Source organism: Rhipicephalus microplus, chromosome 6, assembly GCF_043290135.1.
Source record: "Rhipicephalus microplus isolate Deutch F79 chromosome 6, USDA_Rmic, whole genome shotgun sequence".
In the NCBI taxonomy this organism is placed as follows: Eukaryota; Metazoa; Arthropoda; class Arachnida; order Ixodida; family Ixodidae; genus Rhipicephalus; species Rhipicephalus microplus.
Window position 1 is genome coordinate 68853275 of NC_134705.1, and position 20372 is coordinate 68873646.

General features: G+C 42.0%; 1 protein-coding gene across 1 annotated transcript in view; it reads right to left on the minus strand.

Annotated features, from left to right (window-relative positions):
• LOC119167605 (protein-cysteine N-palmitoyltransferase HHAT) overlaps window positions 1-20372 on the minus strand; it is an 82668-nt gene that overhangs the window by 57906 nt on the left and 4390 nt on the right. Inside the window, exon 2 of the mRNA XM_037419108.2 lies at window positions 6418-6545. Coding sequence (XP_037275005.2) covers window positions 6418-6545 — 128 coding nt within the window. The remainder of the gene's footprint in view (window positions 1-6417; window positions 6546-20372) is intronic.

The following is a 20372-nucleotide window of genomic DNA, read 5'->3' on the forward strand; positions in this document are numbered from 1 at the left end:
TTCTCGTACAAAAGCTAGAGAAGTGCCGGCGAGTGCGACCGGCGGCTGTCGGTGAGAAGACACTAAATTACGTTCTCTGGGAGTGCTTTAATCGCGTCGCATCGATGTTTGTTGCTTCTTGAGCGAACAGCATACACAATGAAAAATGCTTCATTTAGGTTAATTGATGTCATATGGCTGCGCTGTATTGTCATACTTAATCGTCGTAATCGTGTATTCTGAAACCCGGAAGCACGGATAACACAATTGTACGGGCTCGGTCAGTAGGCCTAACCTTTGGTGGAAATCATGATGGTAGAACATGTAGTGTACAGATCCCAGCTTGGTACACTATATAATTTGCCCGCCATTATAAGCCCATCCATCATCTGCTTACTGCTTCCCAGCATTATCGCGATGGTGGGCAGAGCTTCTCAGCTTGGTACACCATGTGGCCCACCATAACAAGCAGCACCCATCATCTGCTTAGTGCTTCCCAGCATTATCGCAATGGTGGGAAGAGTTTCTCAGCTTGGTACACCATGTAGCCCACCATAATAAGCACCACCCACCATATGCTTAGGGCTTCCCAGCATTATCGCAATGGTGGGCAGAGTGTCCCATTATTGCCCACTATCTAGCCTCTGCTTTCCACCATCATTTCCACTTTACCCATCATCTGTACACCAGACCACCCAGTATGTCCCGGCATAACCACCATATTTTCCACTACGTCCCACCATAGCCATCATAATTTCCACCATGCCCACTATTATTTCCGCCATGCCCACTATTATTTCCACTACGCCCACCATGTTTTCCAGTATCCACCATGGCAATTTTTCCAATAGGGTGGTGTTGGAAGAGTCTGTGATGGGTGCAAAATATCATGTCATGTCTTTTGAAAGCTTTGTCTCGCACAAGTGAAGCATTCGGCACGTAGTTTTACTCTACCGAACAGAAACCATACGACATTAGATAAGCTTCAAACCTACGGGAGATAAAAAAAAGGTAGCTCTTATAGATGCGCTACACATAAAACCTACTACGGGTAGATATAACCTGCGAAGAGCGGTCCTTTTATATTCACCTAACTGCGTTATACGATTGAAGTCGCTCAAAAAAGGAAAAAAAGAAGGAACACCTCAGTGATACGCGTGAAATAACCTTTGGAGGCTGGTTTCTATACATCTCCTACAAACTGAAATGGGATTTTTGTTTTTGACAAGTTATCTTTGATTTCTTGCGTCGTATCATGAGAATGCCATTTTTATTGTCGCAATAGCTTGCTACATAACACCCTCGGCATAGGAGGATAGTTGTATAGGTCAACATGCAGAGAACATAACACAGAAACCCAACTAGGCGTAGTTTATGGCAGTAAGAACAAACTAGAAGCTATTTTAACTATATATTGTGAGAAGGGTACCCTTCCTAGCACTGTTCATTTATAAATGCACAGTACTGCTCAGTGAATATTCACGAAACATGGATGCATCGTCATCGCTGTATTCATGTATTCCCATTATGCACTAAAAGAGTATTTTCCTTTCCACAATTACAGCTATTGCAGCTAAGAACGAATATTCACACGCCCGATAAAGTGACACTACACTTCTTTACCTTTGAATTCACTCTTGGCGTAAAACCCTTGCGTAGGATAGCTGAAACCCACGCTTCTTCCGGCACGTTGGACAGAAAAGAGCGTGGCTGTCGGACACTTGGTGTGACGTAGCTCGCGGGGAACTGAGGATGTGGAGAGTGTAGAAAATCTTTTCTAGGTCATTGAATGAACGTATGTCAAGTTCAGTGTGCAGAAATGTCGAGTCCGTTGTTTCCAAAACTAGTAAACATTGCTTAAGACAATATTCGCCGGCACTGCTTATAATAGCCTGATTCTGGCTTCTTTTTTTTTTTCGCGAAGCTGCTTATAGTATACTAGTCACTTCGCCCGTTTTATTATTTTGGGGGGGGGGGGGAGCTTATTTGTATTTTTTTCAGAAACTATAGCCGTGTTAGTGATTATAACGTTCCCTTATGCGTCTTTGTCATTTGCCAGCGAGTTTGTCGGCAACTTCGACTAGCCACGAAGAAGACGAAGGGTCGTCGCAGCGTCTCCCTCCCCGTGCAACTAAATGTACAGGGCAAATTTTGCGCCGCCCCCCTAAAATCACCACCCCACACCCCGCCCTCAGGTGCGTACACCAATATGGTTGAGTGCTGAAGTCAATCACGCGTTGGAGGAATCAACAAGTAACGTTGATCATGCGCCGGCAAACATGCCATCAATCAAATGGAGAGGCCCTGGAGGCAATCTCTTCAAGCAGGCGTGTCCTTTTATTATTATAGTTTCGCATTCTTCTGCTGTGCAGAATAATTAGTGATTTCAAGGGTGAAGCTTGTCTGTCGGCATGTCTGTTGTCGCAACGTAGCTAGCCGCAAGTACTCGAGCACCCACTCGGTAGCTCTGTGGCGCTCGCTCCACTCCCACGCCCGCTCTCTCTCGATAGTCGCCAGTCTGTGCGCTTCGATAATAATAACTTGAACGAAGAAGACAAGCCGGTGGAGCGGAGGGCTCGCAAAGCGATTGCAGTGCGGACTTGCCATCATGATTCGGAAGTGAGAGCTCGAGAAGCCGAAGCGGCATGGGCTCGTCGAACGACGGCAAGCCACCGATTCAGAGGCGGCGAGGGCTCGCGAAACGGCGGGAAAACGCGCACGATGACTAGCGCACCCGGAGCTGAGATCCCGCGAAGCGGCGGCGGCACAGAAGCGCCGGCAAGCGGATCAGGAGGCGGTGTGGGCGAGGGACGCTGCAGCCAAGTGCCTGAAGCAATGTTTGTCATGTCTTTACATGCTGGTCAAGTGGGTGAAATTTGCAGAATATTAAGGTAGGTTGGGGTAAAATAAAACAGGGGCGAAACGCGACACTTAGACTTTTACAGCCTCTGTAGCTGATACAAAAACTACCGTACTTTGTTTTTCCTTGTCCAGCAATAAGTGATAATCTTTGTCTACATTTTCATGTGTAAAAGTTTATGGTTGATCACAGTGTTCACACGGGAAAAATTACGTGGTTGGTGTAAGTGTGTCCGTGGCCCCTCAAAAGGGGGCGCAATTCTGATCGGCCAAACTCTCAGATCTGTGCATGAAGCTACTCCTGCATCAGTACAGCAGCGTAACTAATTATCTTGTTTCTTTAAACTATGTGGTGCTTAACACCTTAGTTTAGTTCGTTTGGTGCCTGGGAACGAGGTAGATTTTTGTTTTAAATTCTCGTACAACACGAGGAAAGTGTACCCAATTGTCTCGAAGGGCTTTGATTATTTATTAACCAATGATAGCCTTAATGACCAAACCAATAGCTTGCACTCATTATGCATTATATTTCTTTGTCTAGGAGAGTTGCGACATACAAGATAATATATTGTAGAGCTCCCTGCGGGGAGAATGACATAAAAAGCACTGATTGTCATTCAGGACATGGCTTCCTTCTTAAGTGCTGCATCGAGAATTTTCCATGTTCCGATGAACGCTCTCAAAAGACGCATGAAAAATGGCGAAATCTTTAAGTCAAGTCGCTCACAAACATGCCTTGAAATTGACATTTAATGACGTTTCTCCAATACCATAATTGAAAAAAAAAGTGTTAGAAAATACGAATTTAGTGCAGTTTTATTTAGTCAAGGTTGCGTAGCGGGCTAGCTGGTTTCCGTCACTTGCATTCATATTCGTAGCGCAAAGCGGAAATTTACGAAGACCCGGAAGGAACGCCTAACCAAAACGGGCGCACTCTCACGCTCAGAGGTGATTTCTTATGTCTGTAACGTCACTTGTTACTACCAAAGATTTACTTTCAAATACTCAATCTCTTTGCTGGATAAGGCAACCGACGCCACATTGACACATTTTCTTTGACTCTCGCTGATTTTAAACGCTTCTATAACTCCTCGCGTTACCTTATCCTAGCCTTTTCTACGCACAGGTGTATACGCGAAATCTGGAGCACTACCTCGCCTGCGGCAAATATTCGCCAAATGACTTCCCCCTGCCTGATCATACACTGCCGAATGGTGCTCTCTGTCATTAGCACAGTGCCCGGATTGTCCTGTGTAGCATCAGCCACATGAAAGGGGTATATCATACACGACTCCCGTCTCGCAATGCACGAACAGTGTCACGTACTTCTTTGAGCACGCATTGTGCATTTTCTTTAATTCACGCATAAGCGAGAATGAAATAAAATGTGTCAGTATGGCACCGGCTGCCTTATCCAGAAAAGAGATCGAGTATTTGATAGTAAATCTTGCGCATGCAGTGTCATAACACGTGACGTTATCGGCAAAAGAAAGCACCTCTGAGTTTGAGTGTGCGCATTCGCTCATCTCCGACGGTTTGTGGCTTTTTTCATTCGAAAATCAGTTGATGTCCAGCATTCGTCCTGGTTATGTGTTCTTTCTGTCTCTGTCTTTTTTTTCGTTTTGAGCTACGAATATGAATGCAAGACACAGCTTTCTATTCGTTGCTTCACAAAGCCCGGTAGACGAAGTCAAGAGCCATGAAATGCCTGAGCAGATATAATTGCACCACAGTTCTGCATTAAAACGGCAAAAAGAGGTGAAAAAAATACGCCAAAACATATCTAGCCCCCGTTTATTCAATATTTCAACGAGGTGCAAGCCTTCAACCAAAGACAAAATTTGTACAAAGAAATACTGGAAATGTTTGATATGCAAAGAGTGTCAGAGAAGCGCAACACCACGTTCTGTCTAGATTGAATGCGTGGAGCCCAAGGACTGGTTTCCTTAAGACTGTGTAGAGTCCTAAAAGCGAATCGCAAGTCTCTCGACTGCCGAAAGAGAAGGAATGATTTTTTTTCACTGTCTTGTTTTGCCCCACAGGTTGGGGCAAAATGAGACTTCTGGAGCTTGTTTTATTTATCTTTAAAATATTGCTTTGAACGGAAGCAACACGGTCATTGTTTTGTAGCACATAACTTGTACGCAAAAAGAAATTTCTTCAGTGATGTTCAGTTTAAGGAGTTGAATATAAATAAATATTCACTATTCAAAAAGCTTTGTCGCATTTTACCCCACCCTGCCCTAACAGTTTAACCGATTTACCTCCAAAGCTTCACCCACTCATCCTTATTCACTACGGGGATATAGCTTGATTTTTCCCGCTCCACTTCCCATTTGAAGAATTTTTTTTTTTTGCAAAATCATATAAAGGTCTTTTAAGAATGGAAAAACTGATTATGTTGCCCCTTGTTTTGGGCGTATTTTGTAATTTTTCGCACGGTGGCATTTGGTGACACTGCTTAAAGGGGAACTCCGGCGTTTTTTTTTTTTTTGATGATATTCATCCATCTCGATAAAACTTTCAACAAGTTTTCTCGTTGGTATTGTTGTGATGTGTGACAGACAGGTTTGTGTAGGCGAAATTCAATCTTAAAATCAATAAAACAAAACAACAAACCATGCCTTCTGTACCAAAGCGTCCCAGGCTACCGAGTTGAAAAAATGATATAACTGTAAGGCGTTTAGTTCTTAGAAAACGAATTTTAAAGTTGGTAGCCGATTCTGGAATACCCCTTTTAAAAGTGAGCCCCCCTGGGTCAACTCTTTTTCCAAAACGCAGCCTTTCCCAGCAGACGGATGCAGCGCGCGCTTTCTTCTACGAGGCGATGACAACGCTAGCATAGTTCAGTTTTGTATACTCCATACATCATGTTAGTCGTCGTTGACGTCGAGTCTTACAATGTTGAGCCACGAGGAAATCAATAAGGGGCATGTCAGACGCTTCACGTGCCAGCAGCTAGAAATCAAAAAGAGATGCTTCCACGCTTCTATGGTTGCTGCAGTCATCGCTAAACTAGTTCTTCGTAAGTTCAGATGAGCTGGCACAGCTTGATTCCACGTCGGTTGATATCGCCAACTCGCTCTCACGCGTCAAACAGACGCGTGAGCTATGTTTACACCTTGGGCAGCCATGGCGGGGTGTAGCAGCTTTCATGACGTCATCGGTGACGGATCCTCGTGACGTCATTCGATACCCACCATAGATGAGAGAGCAGTTCCCTGTTTTGGCTTTTGTTTTGACACGTCGTTTACTGCTTAATTAAAATAATTGACGAGTGCCAGGACGAAATGAACCAACCTACCTTTTGCAGGACTGCCAATACTATTTGAAAACAGCATTATCTCAGTAGGGTAGACAATTCATCAGAGTTCTCCTTTAAAACAGTGTTTGAGAAGTGTATGCGCTATACAGGTTACATACAGTTCAATCAATCAATCAATTAATCGATCAATTTCTCTATCACTTCAGGAAGTAAGGAGCACGGGAAAATAAAGCTCTTCCGACTACATTCAGCATTTTTTGTCCTTATACTGCGAAAGCTATACTATGCCACAATTGTTTTTTTTTATTACTCACTGATTTCACTGGTAGCGAAGGTGGTCATCACGTACAGAACAGCTGCAATCCAGATAGACCAGTGCAGCATCTGTACTGGACTCCTGCGAATCTCGCACACTGTCGAAATGCAGTTCGCCACATCTCGACTGCGCAAGAGGAAACTCATGGTTACTGCGAAATCATGTCATCATGCAGCCAGGAGAATAATTAAGTTTAACAGAGCCGTTGATTGCGTAGCAGTATAGGATAACCAAAGCTCCGGATGCCGTTGATGAGTCAATATAAAGAAAATGAAATTTCTGAGATGTCATTGGGAATTAAATAACAAGTAGTATTAGGTATTGTTATGAAGCAATGGTTTATATTTACAGATGAGACGAAATTATGTGGAAACAGGAACACTGATGTAGACTCTTTTCAAAATTGTAACGTTACCTTTTCTGCTTCGCAGATTGACCAACTAATGGTGGCTAGTCACTAACTTCAAGTATCCTGGTATAGGCGCATTGCTTGCGCAATGATGTGGGAAAATTTTGAGTTGGCTTTTTTCATAATAGACAAGTCCCATGACGTTCAAGTTTGACCACGTGTCCACTTGAAGCACGACAGGTGCCGCCATTACTTGGGCAAGTATGCAGTGCAGAAAAGAGCACTTGAGGGCTATTAGAAGGGTTCATTGCGAGTTAAGGTCAGTCCAGTTGGCTTGCTTGTTCCTCTTTTCTGGCCCCTACACAATGAGAAGCATTGGCCAAGAAACCAGCGGTTAATGCAAGTAAACAACTTAGGACTATGCGGACTAAAAAAGTGATTACTTTATTTATGACAGGACAGAGTAATTCCGGCACGACGAGAAAGAAATAAAAAAACAGAAATAATAGGATTTTTCGAGTAACTCAGAAATGTTTTAATAACGCACGATTCTTTAGTAGGTTGAATCAATTCAGTATAATAACCAAACACTAAGCTAAGGTTGGTTAAGAAAAAAGCTCATCACCTGCTGAGCAACGTAACCTCCTTGTGTCACTCAGAAATTCGTCGGGGGCCCCGCAGACGTTTCTGTCGCTAAATTCCTTTGAAGCAGCCTTATTCCACAAAACCAGAGAGTATAAGTTCCGGCTCTAGCACCTATCCTCTTTTTCTGCGTTTAGCACACTCACAAATTTCCTTGACCATATGATAGACAAAATTATTATTATTATAATTATTATGAATGTTATTATTATTATTATTATTATTATTATTATTATTATTATTATTATTATTATTATTATTATTATTATTATTATTATTATTATTATTATTATTATTATTATTATTATTATTATTATTATTATTATTATTATTATTATTATTATTATTATTATTAAACAATGTTGAATACTGTTACTCTGAAATATGGTTTCAGCAGAGTGGATATCCATTTGTTGAGTTTACGAATTGCCAACTCAATAAAAATGAAGCAGGTAAGGCATGTACCAGCAGGCACGCCGGGACTGGTGATGATGTTGATGATGATTCCCAGAAGATTGCACAACCCACCACAGGGGATCGGTTGATGAGAGACCAAGTGGCGACAGACATTTATCCTCTTCGCCAAGCACACATCACCGAGAATGTCAATATGCATGCAATCCTTGCATCATAGAGTTACATACAATAATACGTATTACTACGATAGTCTGTGCCTCGTTGCAGTACAATGATTGGTATTGGATGAAGCGTTATGCCTTGTGGCATTGTAATAAAATCAGCGCTGCACTCAAGATGATCAATAGCGGAGAATAAAGACTACAGTGATTGAAATAAACAGCACCCGTACGTGTGAAAGTTACACCGAATGGCACTTAAAACAACGAGAACGAAGCCTCACCTAGCTTCAATAAGATTTCAAGAGGTCAACTTTGTGTAACGCTGAAATTTATTACTGTATCATATTTCCGTAATGCAAGTATTGGGTAATGTGTGTTGTTGTACTGATTGATGTAGGTTGCATATGTTTATGTCGTCCAGTGCTGTTTAATAGTGTGATATGATTGTCTCGTGCTGACCAATGGTGCATATTACTGCCTATTGTAGGCCATCCACCCCGAATTGTAATAAAATAGCGTGAGTGCACTAACACTGTGCCTCGATTTTGGTCCGTTAAGTGCTCTACAGACTACAACATTACTGGGAATTTTCCCCCGTAGTGATCACTCTGAGCAGAACTAGTACTTTTTTCGTGTGCTGCATACAGGTGTTCTCAGTTCTTTTCATATATATTGGCCGGGCACAACCTTTATAGTTACTGGTTAATATGTGCATGATAGGGCATGTACATAACGTAGGACAGTATGAGTGGCATCATTTCGCTTGTTAACATGAACGTAGAGTGTTGTGTAATAATATTTATTCGTAATAATTATATTCATTTATTTATTTATTTATTTATTTATTTATTTATTTATTTATTTATTTATTTATTTATTTATTTATTTATTTATTGATCTCTGCCAACCCTCAGTCTGAACGGACATATAAAATACACTTGGTGGGGTCACCACAACTAATAAATAGCCAGCCAAATTTCATTTGCAGGAAAAATTTCGGATCTGTGGTGAAAATGTAAGGGTACAAACACAAAAGAAGTATATATCACCAGGATAACCTCTTTTTCTTTATACAAGATCTAAGGCGGGGCCCAATCAGTCACTGTCTTTCTGAACAGATAATTGCGTGTTACCCTATTGAACCACAAAGCCAAGTAGTTCCAACCGTTATCGGATTTTATATAAAAAGAATAAACATCTATGTATTCTGACTTGAACGATGGTGAATTTTTCTATTGCGACGAAGACTTGCCTTTAAGGCATAATATTTTTTTGTTAGGTGTGTGCTGTTAGGCCGGTGTTGTGTTTGAAGGGAAGTAGTGTCTTGTGGGATCTGTTTTCATGTATCCAGCGGTTGTAAGTGGCTGTGTCGTTGTAGCGAAGGCTGGCTTCAGCGAGGTGACGGGAGCGTTCTGCTGCAGCCTTTTACATGTTCATAAAAAGTGCTATGTATCTGCTTGTATCGCAGGAGTGGGATAATACGGATGCGTATCACCAACTCGTAAATCTGACCAGTTCCATGACGATATAACGGCCGGTGTAAGGGCCACCCCTGACCGAAGCCTCCTAAGCACAACTTCCTCCGCCCTAGTAAGGTGACGGGGGAAAGAACAGACACACGGTGGAATGAGAGCACGTGTATCCTGTCGGAGAACATTTTTACGGGTATGGAGTAAGTTTAGGGGCTGAGGTGGAAGGGGAATTGCTGGAAGGTCTATGTCTGGAGGGCAGTGCGCCTTCTGGTCAGCAGCAATGGTGTGTGAGTTCACAGCATGGCCTTGAATCCAATCTACTTTTACGCAAGCAGCTGTATTATGGTTCAGCTTATGAATCGCCTCCCAGATCTCCATCGCCTTGTGTACTTTCTTGAGCTCCTTAATAGCTCCTAAAAAATCAGGGTATACGTCAATCTGTATGATTGTGGGCAGCTTAGAGGTAGCATCCTGGATTGCATCGTGGATAGTTTGAAGCTCCATCACAAGAGGAGTGGCTTCCGTAGATAGATAACGCTGGTGGCCTCTGACAAAAGCATGCGTAGTACTTAGGAATGATGTCCTTCCGCCATCTTGTAGGATAGCAGTATCTGTATATAGTTTGCAGGTATTAGCGCATGGGGCCTCGATGATGGAGCGTGCGCCAATTGTAGATGATGTATCAGAGCGCCGTAGCTTTGTTGTTTTATTAGATGTGATGGTGGTGAAATCCTAGGGAGGCATAGACTCGGGCTGGCTGTCAATGCGAGAGCCACGTTGAAATTGAGCCTGCAACGCAGGAACAACCGGTACAAGTTGTCTTTTGATTTCAGGAGCTTTCTGTCTTTGCGTAACCAGCTCTGCAATTGTGTTAAGCAGGGCGTGCTCCTGTAAAGTTGGTATGGGAGTGATCCGAGGTAATGCTGTTATTGTGCGCATAGCATCACGGTTAATAGTGTCCAATTGTGCCAACTGGGCCAAAGTTAACCGTTGAAATTGCGCCTGGTATAAAATTCTAGGCTGCAGAACTGTGCGGACGAGCTGTCGAGCTGCAAGCGTACGAGCTCCAGCTGCTTTCGATGCGATGTGGCGAATCAGATGAAGTGTTTTTGTAAAACTCTGTCTGACTTTTCGAAGCCAGTGCACTCCACTGCCGGACCGGTGAATATCATGACCTAGTATGCGGACCTCCGAAGCCTCAGAAATGGTCACTGCACCTAGTGTAAATGTAAAGGAGCACTGCTTGATTTTTTTTTGCGTCCTGCTTTGTTAGCTACCTGAACATAGCATGATTTTTGGGCGGACATGTCTAACCTTGCGTTCCAAGCGTAGCTCTGAAGAACATCAAGGGCTTTCTGAAGCTGTTATGCTTGTCTTGAGACATCTTTGTGTACAGACCATAAAGTCGCATCATCAGCGTATATCAGATATCTCACGTCTGGAAGTCGGTGTGGTTGCCATGCTAGAAGTCTTCTAGCAATGTTGATCAGGACAGGAGCCAAAGTGGATCCTTGCGGGACACCTCTGTTGGACATGAAGCAACCTTCAGGCTTTCCATCTACTCTTATCACAAATGTGCGGTTGTGAAAAAAAGAGTAAAAAAAATTTACTGCCCACAGTGGAAATCAGAGCTCGATGAGGTTGGATAAAATGACGTCGTGATTTATGTTGTCGTAAGCTTTCGTTACGTCCGGTACTATTACAGTGTGTACTGCGTGGCTGTGTGGAGAAACTTGTGAAATGTCATCCGACAAGATAGAAAGACCAGCTTCAGTCCCCAAATGATAACGGAACCCGATTTGAGCTGGATGGTACTTGTTGTGTCGTTCAAGCCACCAAAAAACACGTGTGGCCAGCCTCTTTTCAGCAAGCTTGCAGACAGTAGCAGTCAATAATATTGGGCGCAAGGATTGCAGGCTATTTGGAGACTTTCCGGGTTTTGTAACTGGGACGACAACTGAGTGTTTCCAAACAGATGGGATGTCCCCAGTTTCCCATATTTTATTAATAGCCTGCAGAAGTGCATCCAGAGCTTCACCTTCCGTGTTCTTGAAAACCTCGTATGGAATACCGTCTGGACCAGGTCTTGTTCCTTGGTGAGAAGTTTCAATCGCCGCTATTAGTTCTGCCATGCCGAAAGGACTGGATATATCGGATTTGGCACTTGGCTCAAGCTCATAGGTTTCAGGGCAGGTTATAGAAGATGCGCTATCATACTTGAGACGCTTCCTAAGGAAGCACACTAAATATGTAGATGTAGATGTAGATCCTAAACTCGTGGCTCACACCCGCCATGGGGGATTGGCCAAGAATCGGGTAGCTTAACAACAAAGAATATATATATTTAGATACTAGCCAAAGTAATTTAGGACAAATATTGAATTTTGTAAATTATGTCTGAGAAAATTTTTGATGAATTAGTTCCTTCTGAAGGAACAATAAATGATTCATTTGAAAAAAATTCAGTGGTCTAGATTGGTTAACTGAGAACCTTTTGAAATTGAGATTATTGAGCGAATCTCTTCGACTGTACATTGAAGTATTGCACGGCCTCGCACACTTTCCCGTTGCTGTGCCCAAGGACATGTGCACCTAGTGATAGTAAATTTGACTTTGTCAAAGCTAACCTAAGGATTCCAAACGTAATTTCCATTTATACCTTTCTTAATGATGAAAATTTTCTACAAAAGATCAAAAAGTGTTTCACAGTTTTCTCTTCTCCCCAAAAAGGTGAGAGCGGGGAAAGAGCCAAGCCTGCGCTAAACGAATAAAAATATAATGGAGGAATACGACAACGCAATCGAGTGATTAGAACTTCCAGGTGTCAGTTATGACATGAGGACGTTTTTAGGGTGTCATTAGATAGTTTAAATCCGGAGAATTTTTCAAAGATGATGTAGAGAATTCTCGCATCATTATTTGCCTGCAAAATCAACACACTACTGTAAAGGCTGGTGTAGGGGTAATATTGATAGCTGGTTTGTTTAACGCTGCTTTCACTGGTGCATCAGCTGTTTCATTCGGAGTTATGCCTCTATGGCCCGGCACCCATACTAATCGCACCTGAGTTATGTCATTCGGTACTAAGGAGTTGAATTCGCTTAATCATTTCGGATCACCGGATGCTGTTAGCGAACTGCAGACTGACAAAGAGTCCGTTATTATTACGTCAAAATTTATTAATGTTGGCGGTTTTCTAAGGGTCATACTAAAGCTAAATATTGCGCAATAGGGATAGCTGTGAAATGTGGAATTCGGAGGGGAAAAGAGCAGTTTAATACAGAGTTTAATACAAGGTAGAATATACCAATGTCACTCTTTTCATCTTTCTCGGAAGCGTCCATCGCAGTGTTGATCTGCGCTGGCATTCCTATCAAGTAGTCCTGTAATGTAGCTCTTAACACATTATTCGGTAGGTGTTTTGCACTATTACAGAAAATGTCATGAAGGTATATTTGGATAGAACTTGTCGAGCTACAAATTGAAAGAACCTCCGTAATTTGCGCGAACAGTGGGTCGAGAAGAGACTGTATAAAGTCCACTTGAGGTGTGTGCAATTTAGGTCATTGGCAATTAAACAATAAACCAGGTTGCGCAATAAAAACTGTTTCTTTACACCTTGAAGAAGATTCAAATGTCGTTAAGTACGTCTGCACAGCCAATGCTACCTTCCATATATAAAACGTTATTCGCCACAAACTTAGGTAGCCCTAAACACATGCGCAGTGCCTGCTTCTCCAAAAGAACAAGAGGACGCAGCCTGTAAGCAGGTGCCCCGGAGTATAAGACGCATCCAAATTCTAGAACCGGCCTCACATACATGCGGTATATTGATAATAGCAAGGCTCTGCGCATTCCAGAGCTTCTGTTGCTTATCCTTCGTAATAAGCCGACTGCCCGAACACCCTTTGCCGCAATATATTCGATGTGGTTTTGCCATACCAGAGAGCTGTTGTATATCACTCTTATGGTTTGAACTTGTGGAAGGTATCATTTTTGTATGAGAGAGATATGTGCACTGGGTCTCTTATAGGAAATACTAATAATGCAGACTTGTTAACGTTGAGAAAAATATGAATAACGTCAAGCCAGTGTACTATTTCAGATAAATACATTTGGAGTTTTTGATAGAGAGCATGAATGTTGTGAGCTGATAAAAATAACGTGATATCATCAGCATATACCTACGTCTGAACATTCCCACTACATAGGATCGAGTTTATTATTATATTGAAAAAGTACCAAAGACAGAACCGCACCCTGGGAAACTCCTTTTTCCTGCTTAAAAGTACTTGACAAAACACTATCTTGTGATCAATAAAACTTTCTATTTCCTAAAAATTCCTTAATCCACGCTTCTGAATAATCCAGCACATTTATTTCTCTCAGAAGGCTGACTAGTACACTATGTTAGACAATATCGAAGGCTTTTGTGAGGTCCAGGGTAATTAGAGCTGCGTACTCCCTTGACGTCGTGCCAATTGTATGTGGCTCTTTACGTCAATATGTGCTTCCTATAAGAAACATCCGCTTATCTGTTCATGTACTCCGCTTATCTGTTCATTTATATGTATGCTTACCCTTCAATAAACTTCAAACTTCAAACTTCCCTGCCTGAATACAATTTGACATTAACGAACAATCCTTTCTCTGTCCACAAATTTCATTATGCGAACATGCACTACTCTTTTTACTACTTTGACAAAATTATGCGTTAGTGCTATTCACCTTATATTGTCTAAAACGTAACCTTCACCTGTTTTTTTAGAACAGCTGTGAATTTCGCGATTTCCCATTCAGATGAATTCCAAGCTTCTCTTATCGAATAATTTATTATGTTAAGTACATCCTCCCGTCACTTATTGAATAAAATTTTCAGCATTGCTGAAGAGAGTTCATTTGGGCCTGGTGCCACCATCGGAAGGATTGTCATTACATCTGACACTTCCTCTATTGATATTTAGGGGAAACTGCCACTTGATCGTGAGATTACAGGAGGGGGATAAACATTAGTCGAAAATCGCTTTTCCAAACCTTGAGCTATGTTTTCCAATGATTGTTTCAATTCTTGAGGCGATAAAACTATAGATTAAGGATTTACTGCTTGAGGAATTAGTTTCTTATTTCTCCAATATTCAAGTACAGCTATTTTGGTATTTGATTTCGAAAACAAAAATTCTAACTGCCTTTTATTGTACTCTGTCTTTGCTTTAGCCACCGAACGTTTAAAAGTACCTGCAATGAATTTATAATCTGACCAGTTTTTTTGGACACTGATTGTGTAATTGGTTCTTCCAGGCAGCTTTTCTACGCATGAAATCCCGAGTACAGTTATCATTCCACCATAGCGACACAGGTTATTGTCCAACTGATTTAACCTCAAATTCCGCTTTGCAACGCAACTCCCGAACAAATGCTCAATGCTTTTTGCTTTCTCGTTGCTTCAGTACTCAATGAAGCCTTAGAAGCTCCTTTCAAAATACTGTAAATTATGCACATAAGTCTTCTAGCAGATTAGTGGGCATACAATGTCAAATATCACTGGAATGTGATCAGTATGAGTCGCAGAGTCAACAGTCGACCAAGATGAGATGCGAAGGCCTGATCCCAAAAAATGTCAAATCTAAGGATGAGAATGGCATCCCTCTGATAAAAGTGGGGATACCTGAGTTAAGACAAATGAGACTATTCCCCTGAGACCAGTCTCATATTCGAGTACCGCACGAGTCTGTCCTTAAGCCCCAAGCTATGTGATGAAAGTTGAAGTCTCCCGCCAATAGGACATTATTACCGCTAACACAAATTACACTATCCAAAGGGTTTGTGTCAGGAGCCCCTGACGAATAATATATATTTGCTATGTGAAATGTTCTAGATGAAGCAAGACTCAAAGAAATTACTAACATTTTGTGCTCCGCTGACAAAAGCTAAAGTGTTATTTTTGCCTTGTGGCAAAATCTGATAGAGACTAAAGTGAGTAACCCACTACCTCTTTACAATCGATCTAGACAAAATTATCTACAATTTTTAAATTGAAATACTCATCTGGAACTAACCAACCAAGTTTATTGTAACAATAATATATCAGGATTTTTTCCGACAGTGAGCCAAGATAAATCTGTGGAAGCTGTAAAAATATAATTACAATTCCTCTGTAAGACTTTTAATGACTCAGTGGTGAGATATACATACCAGCAGTCAAAACAACCTTCTCTAGTATGCAGGCCTTTACGACCTTGCTAGGTGAAGCCTTCTTTGCTTTTGTCTGTGACGACATGGAAGATGGGTTTAAGGGAGATTGGCTACGTTTCTAGGCACGCGAATCGATTTCAACATCAGTGTTGACTCTCATATCTATAGCAAGGAGGCGACCTTATCTCTGTGTAGTCTTCTCGGGGCAACCTGTCATCTCTCGTGCTGCATCCTGCCCCCTGCTGAGATGTCAGCGTAGAATTTTTATGATGAGGACCTGCTGAGTTATTCATCAGCTGAGCTAACTGAGCCCTCGAGATCTGATATAGGCCTTCTGAGAGGCTGGTAAATAACCTGTTCATTGTTTTCGATACTGTCTTTTCCACTGCAGCCTCAATTGTTTGGGCAAAGCTAGCATCTGCCATTGCATTTTCTCGAGTGGTAACCCCAGCATACCTTTGTGTCCTTTCCTTGATAACTGTTATTGCCTCCCTTCTTGAGCATCGTCGCTTGTGCATTACTTCAAACAGTTGCTTCTCTTAAAAGAGAAAAGGACAATTGGAATAATCTGCTTAATGATCACCCTCACAGAGGCCGCATTTTTCAGCTTGGACCACGCAATGAGTGTGTGAGTGATCCTGACTACAAATGCAACAACGTATTGCAGATTTACACCTACCAGCACTGTGGCCAAAACTCCAACAGTTTTTACATTGCAGGGGACGCGATGCTATTGGCTCCACCCTAAAGATAAGTAGCCAAGCTTTTATTTCGGATAGGCACGACGTTCCAGCGAAAGTTGCAATGGCTGACTTAGTGACTACCTTAATTCACTTTGTCTACAACTCGATAATAAAAGGGTGCCGACACGAAAAGTTCGTTCCTGACGTCGCTGCAGAAGCTGACGTCAGATGAAGCGATGTGACCTTTTGAACAGATCTGAACAGCTGCTCTTCGCCCATTGGAATGCGTCGTGAGAAAGTGAACCTTGACAGTTTGAGCAGAAGGCGAGGTTGAAGAAGCATTGGAGAGAGAGCGCCGGCAATACTCCCGTGGCAAATATGACTATAAAGAAGAGCAAGACTAAACAATTGGGGCTCTGAAGCCAATAATAATAATAATAATAATAATAATAATAATAATAATAATAATTTGACAATGAAGCCAGCATGGATAAGAGGACGAAAAAGAAGACGAGAAGCGTTGGAGTTGGGAGTGTTCTATAATTCATATAAGTCATTACTCGTACAATTATCAGGTTTTTCATTTTTACCTATAAATTACTCATCTTTCGACCATAATCATAATCATCTTAATACACATCTTCTTGACCATACCTAAATGAGCGTCATCGCTACTTACGAATGCAAATGATAAAAACTACGGAGATCAAGAGGTAAGAATATTAGCTAACCTTATTATAGCTTGAACCTGAACCTGAACTTGGCAACGTTTAACGCTAGAACCTTATCTAGTGAGAAAGTCTACCTGTACTATTCGAGGAGCTAGAGGGTGTTAAATGGGATATAATAGGGCTCAGTGAGGTTAGGAGGACAGATGAGGCCTATACGGTGCTACATAATGGGCACGTTCTTTGCTATCGGGGCTTGGCTGACAGAAGAGAACTGGGAGTGGGTTTCCTTATTCACAGAAACATAGCTGGCAACATAGAGGAATACTATAGCATTAATGAAAGGGTGGTAGGTATTGTAAATAAACTGAATAAGAGATACAAGATGAAGGTGGTACAGGCTTACGCACCTACATCCAGCCATGATGACGCTTCAGTTGAAAGCTTCTATGAAGACGTGGAATCGGCAATGAGTAAGGTAAAAACACAGTATACTATAGTGCTGGGCGACTTTAATGCAAAAGTAGGGAAGAAGCAGGCTGGAGACCAGGCAGTAGGAGATTATGGCATCGGTACTAGAAACGCCAGAGGAGAGCTACTAATAGAATTCGCAGAACGCAATAATTTGCGGATTTTGAATACCTTCTACCGAAAACGAGAAAACCGCAAGTGGACATAGAGGAGCCCTAATGGGGAAAATAAGAACGAAATAGACTTTATAATGAGTGCACACCCAGGCATCGTGCAGGACGTGGAAGTGGTTGGCAAGGTACGATGCAGTGACCATAGAATGGTACGGTCTCGAATTCGCCTAGATTTGAGGAAAGAACGACAGAAACTGATATGCAAGAAGCCAATCAATGAGCTAGCACTGAGAGGGAAAGTACAGGAATTCAGAGTCTCGCTTCGGAACAGGTACTCGGCTCTTAGTCAGGAAACCAACCTTAGCATAGATACAATGAATGATAACTTGACGAGTATCATTACGGAGTGTGCAGTGGAAGTTGGAGGCAGAATAGTTAGACAGGACACTGGAAAGCTTTCCCAGGAAACGAAGAATCTCATTAAGAAGCGTCAAACTATGAAAGTCTCAAGTACAACAGACAAAATAGAACTGGCAGAGCTTTCGAAGTTGATTAATAGGCGTAAGGTATCCGACGTAAGAAGGTATAACATGGAGAGAATTGAACACGCTCTGAAAAACGGAGGAAGCGTCAAAGCAGTGAAGAGGAAACTTGGGATAGGCAAAAATTGGACATATGCACTAAGGGACAAAGAAGGCAAAATAACTACCAATATGGATAGGATAGTTAAAATAGCGGAGGAGTTTTACAGAGATCTGTACAGTAGCTGGGACAACCACGACTTTAATACTATAAGAACTAGCAGTAACCCAGATGACACCCCACCAGTAATGATAGAAGAAGTCAGAAAAGCTTTGGAGAGCATGCAAAGAGGCAAAGCTGCTGGTGAGGGTCATGTAACATCAGATCTGCTGGAAGATGGAGGACAGATTGTGTTAGAAAAAGTAGCCTCCCCGTTTAAAAGGTGTCTCCTGACTGGAAGAGTGCCAGAGTCTTGGAAGAACGCTAACATCATCTTAACACATAAGAAAGGAGATGACAACGACTTGAAGAATTACAGGCCGATTAGCTTGCTCTCTGTAGTATACAAGCTATTTACAAAAGTAATTGCTAACAGAGTAAAGAAAACATTAAAATTCAATCAACCAAAGGAACAAGCAGGATTTCGAACAGGCTACTCAACAATTGACCACATTCATACTATCAATCAGGTAATAGAGAAATGCTCAGACTATAACCAACCACTATACATAGCTTTCATAGATTACGAGAAGGCGTTTGATTCAGTAGAAATATCAGCCGTCATGCAGGCACTGCGGAATCAGGGCGTCGATGAAGTATATATAAACATTCTGGAATAAATCTACAGGGGATCAACTGCTACCATAGTGCTTCATAAAGAAAGCAACAGAATACCAATCAAGAAGGGTGTAAGGCAGGGGGACACAATCTCCCCAATGCTATTTACCACGTGCTTACAGGAGGTTTTCAGAAGCCTAGAATGGGAACAGTTAGGGATAAGAGTTAATGAAGAATACCTTAGTAACCTGCGCTTCGCCGATGACATTGCATTGCTGAGTAACTCAGGGGACGAATTGCAACTCATGATTACGGAGTGAGACAAGGAGAGCAGAAAAGTGGGTCTTAAAATTAATCTGCAGAAAACGAAAGTAATGTACAACAACCTCGGAAAGGAGCAGCACTTCAAGATAGATAATAGTGCACTTCAAGTTGTAAAAAAATATGTCTACTTAGGGCAGGTAATAACCGCAGAGCCGAACCACGAGATTGAAGTAACTAGAAGAATACGAATGGGGTGGAGCACATTCGGCAAGCACTCTCAAATTATGACAGGTAGATTGCCACTATCCCTCAAGAGGAAGGTATATAACAGCTGTATCTTGCCGGTACTTAGCTACGGAGCAGAAACCTGGAGACTTACAAAGAGGGTTCAGCTTAAATTGAGGACGACGCAGCGAGCAATGGAAAGAAAAATGGTAGGTGTAACCTTAAGAGACAAGAAGAGAGCAGAGTGGATTAGGGAACAAACGGGGGTTAAGGATATCATAGCTGAAATCAAAAAGAAGAAATAGACATGGGCCGGGCATGTAGCGCGTAGACAGGATAACCGCTGGTCATTAAGGGTAACTAACTGGATTCCCAGAGAAGGGAAGCGGGTCAGGGGAGACAGAAGGTTAGGTGGGCAGATGAGATTAAGAAGTTTGCAGGTATAAATTGGCAGCAGCAAGCACAGGACCGGGTTAACTGGCGGAACATGGGAGAGGCCTTTGTCCTGCAGCGGACGTAGTCAGGCTGATGATGATGATGATGATGATGATGATGATGATGATTATTATTATGATGATGATGATGATGATGATTATGATTATGATGATGATGATTATAGCTTGAACGTGCAGTTAAACTGAACACTTGTGCTTTTTGCATACACAGCGCATATAACTTCTCATGCGTTCAAGCAGCCATGAATAAAATTTTCACTAACGAGAATAAAACGAAATGCAAACATAAAATGGTCCTAAAGAATTTTTCCGCACACGGTCGATCCACATCAATTATGTGTGTAAATGTTAAATGAACGAAGTGAAAAGAATAAATGAATCGAACGCTAAGCGCTGTCACGAGTGTGTTACACTGAAAGTCTATAACGAGAATTTTCGTTCTTCTTGACATTCACTTCTATTAATCAGGGGTATACGGTGTAATCGGCAGTCAGGCCGATAGTGTCGCAGCAATGAGGTAGGCTTGGGGCACTGTTTCTGTT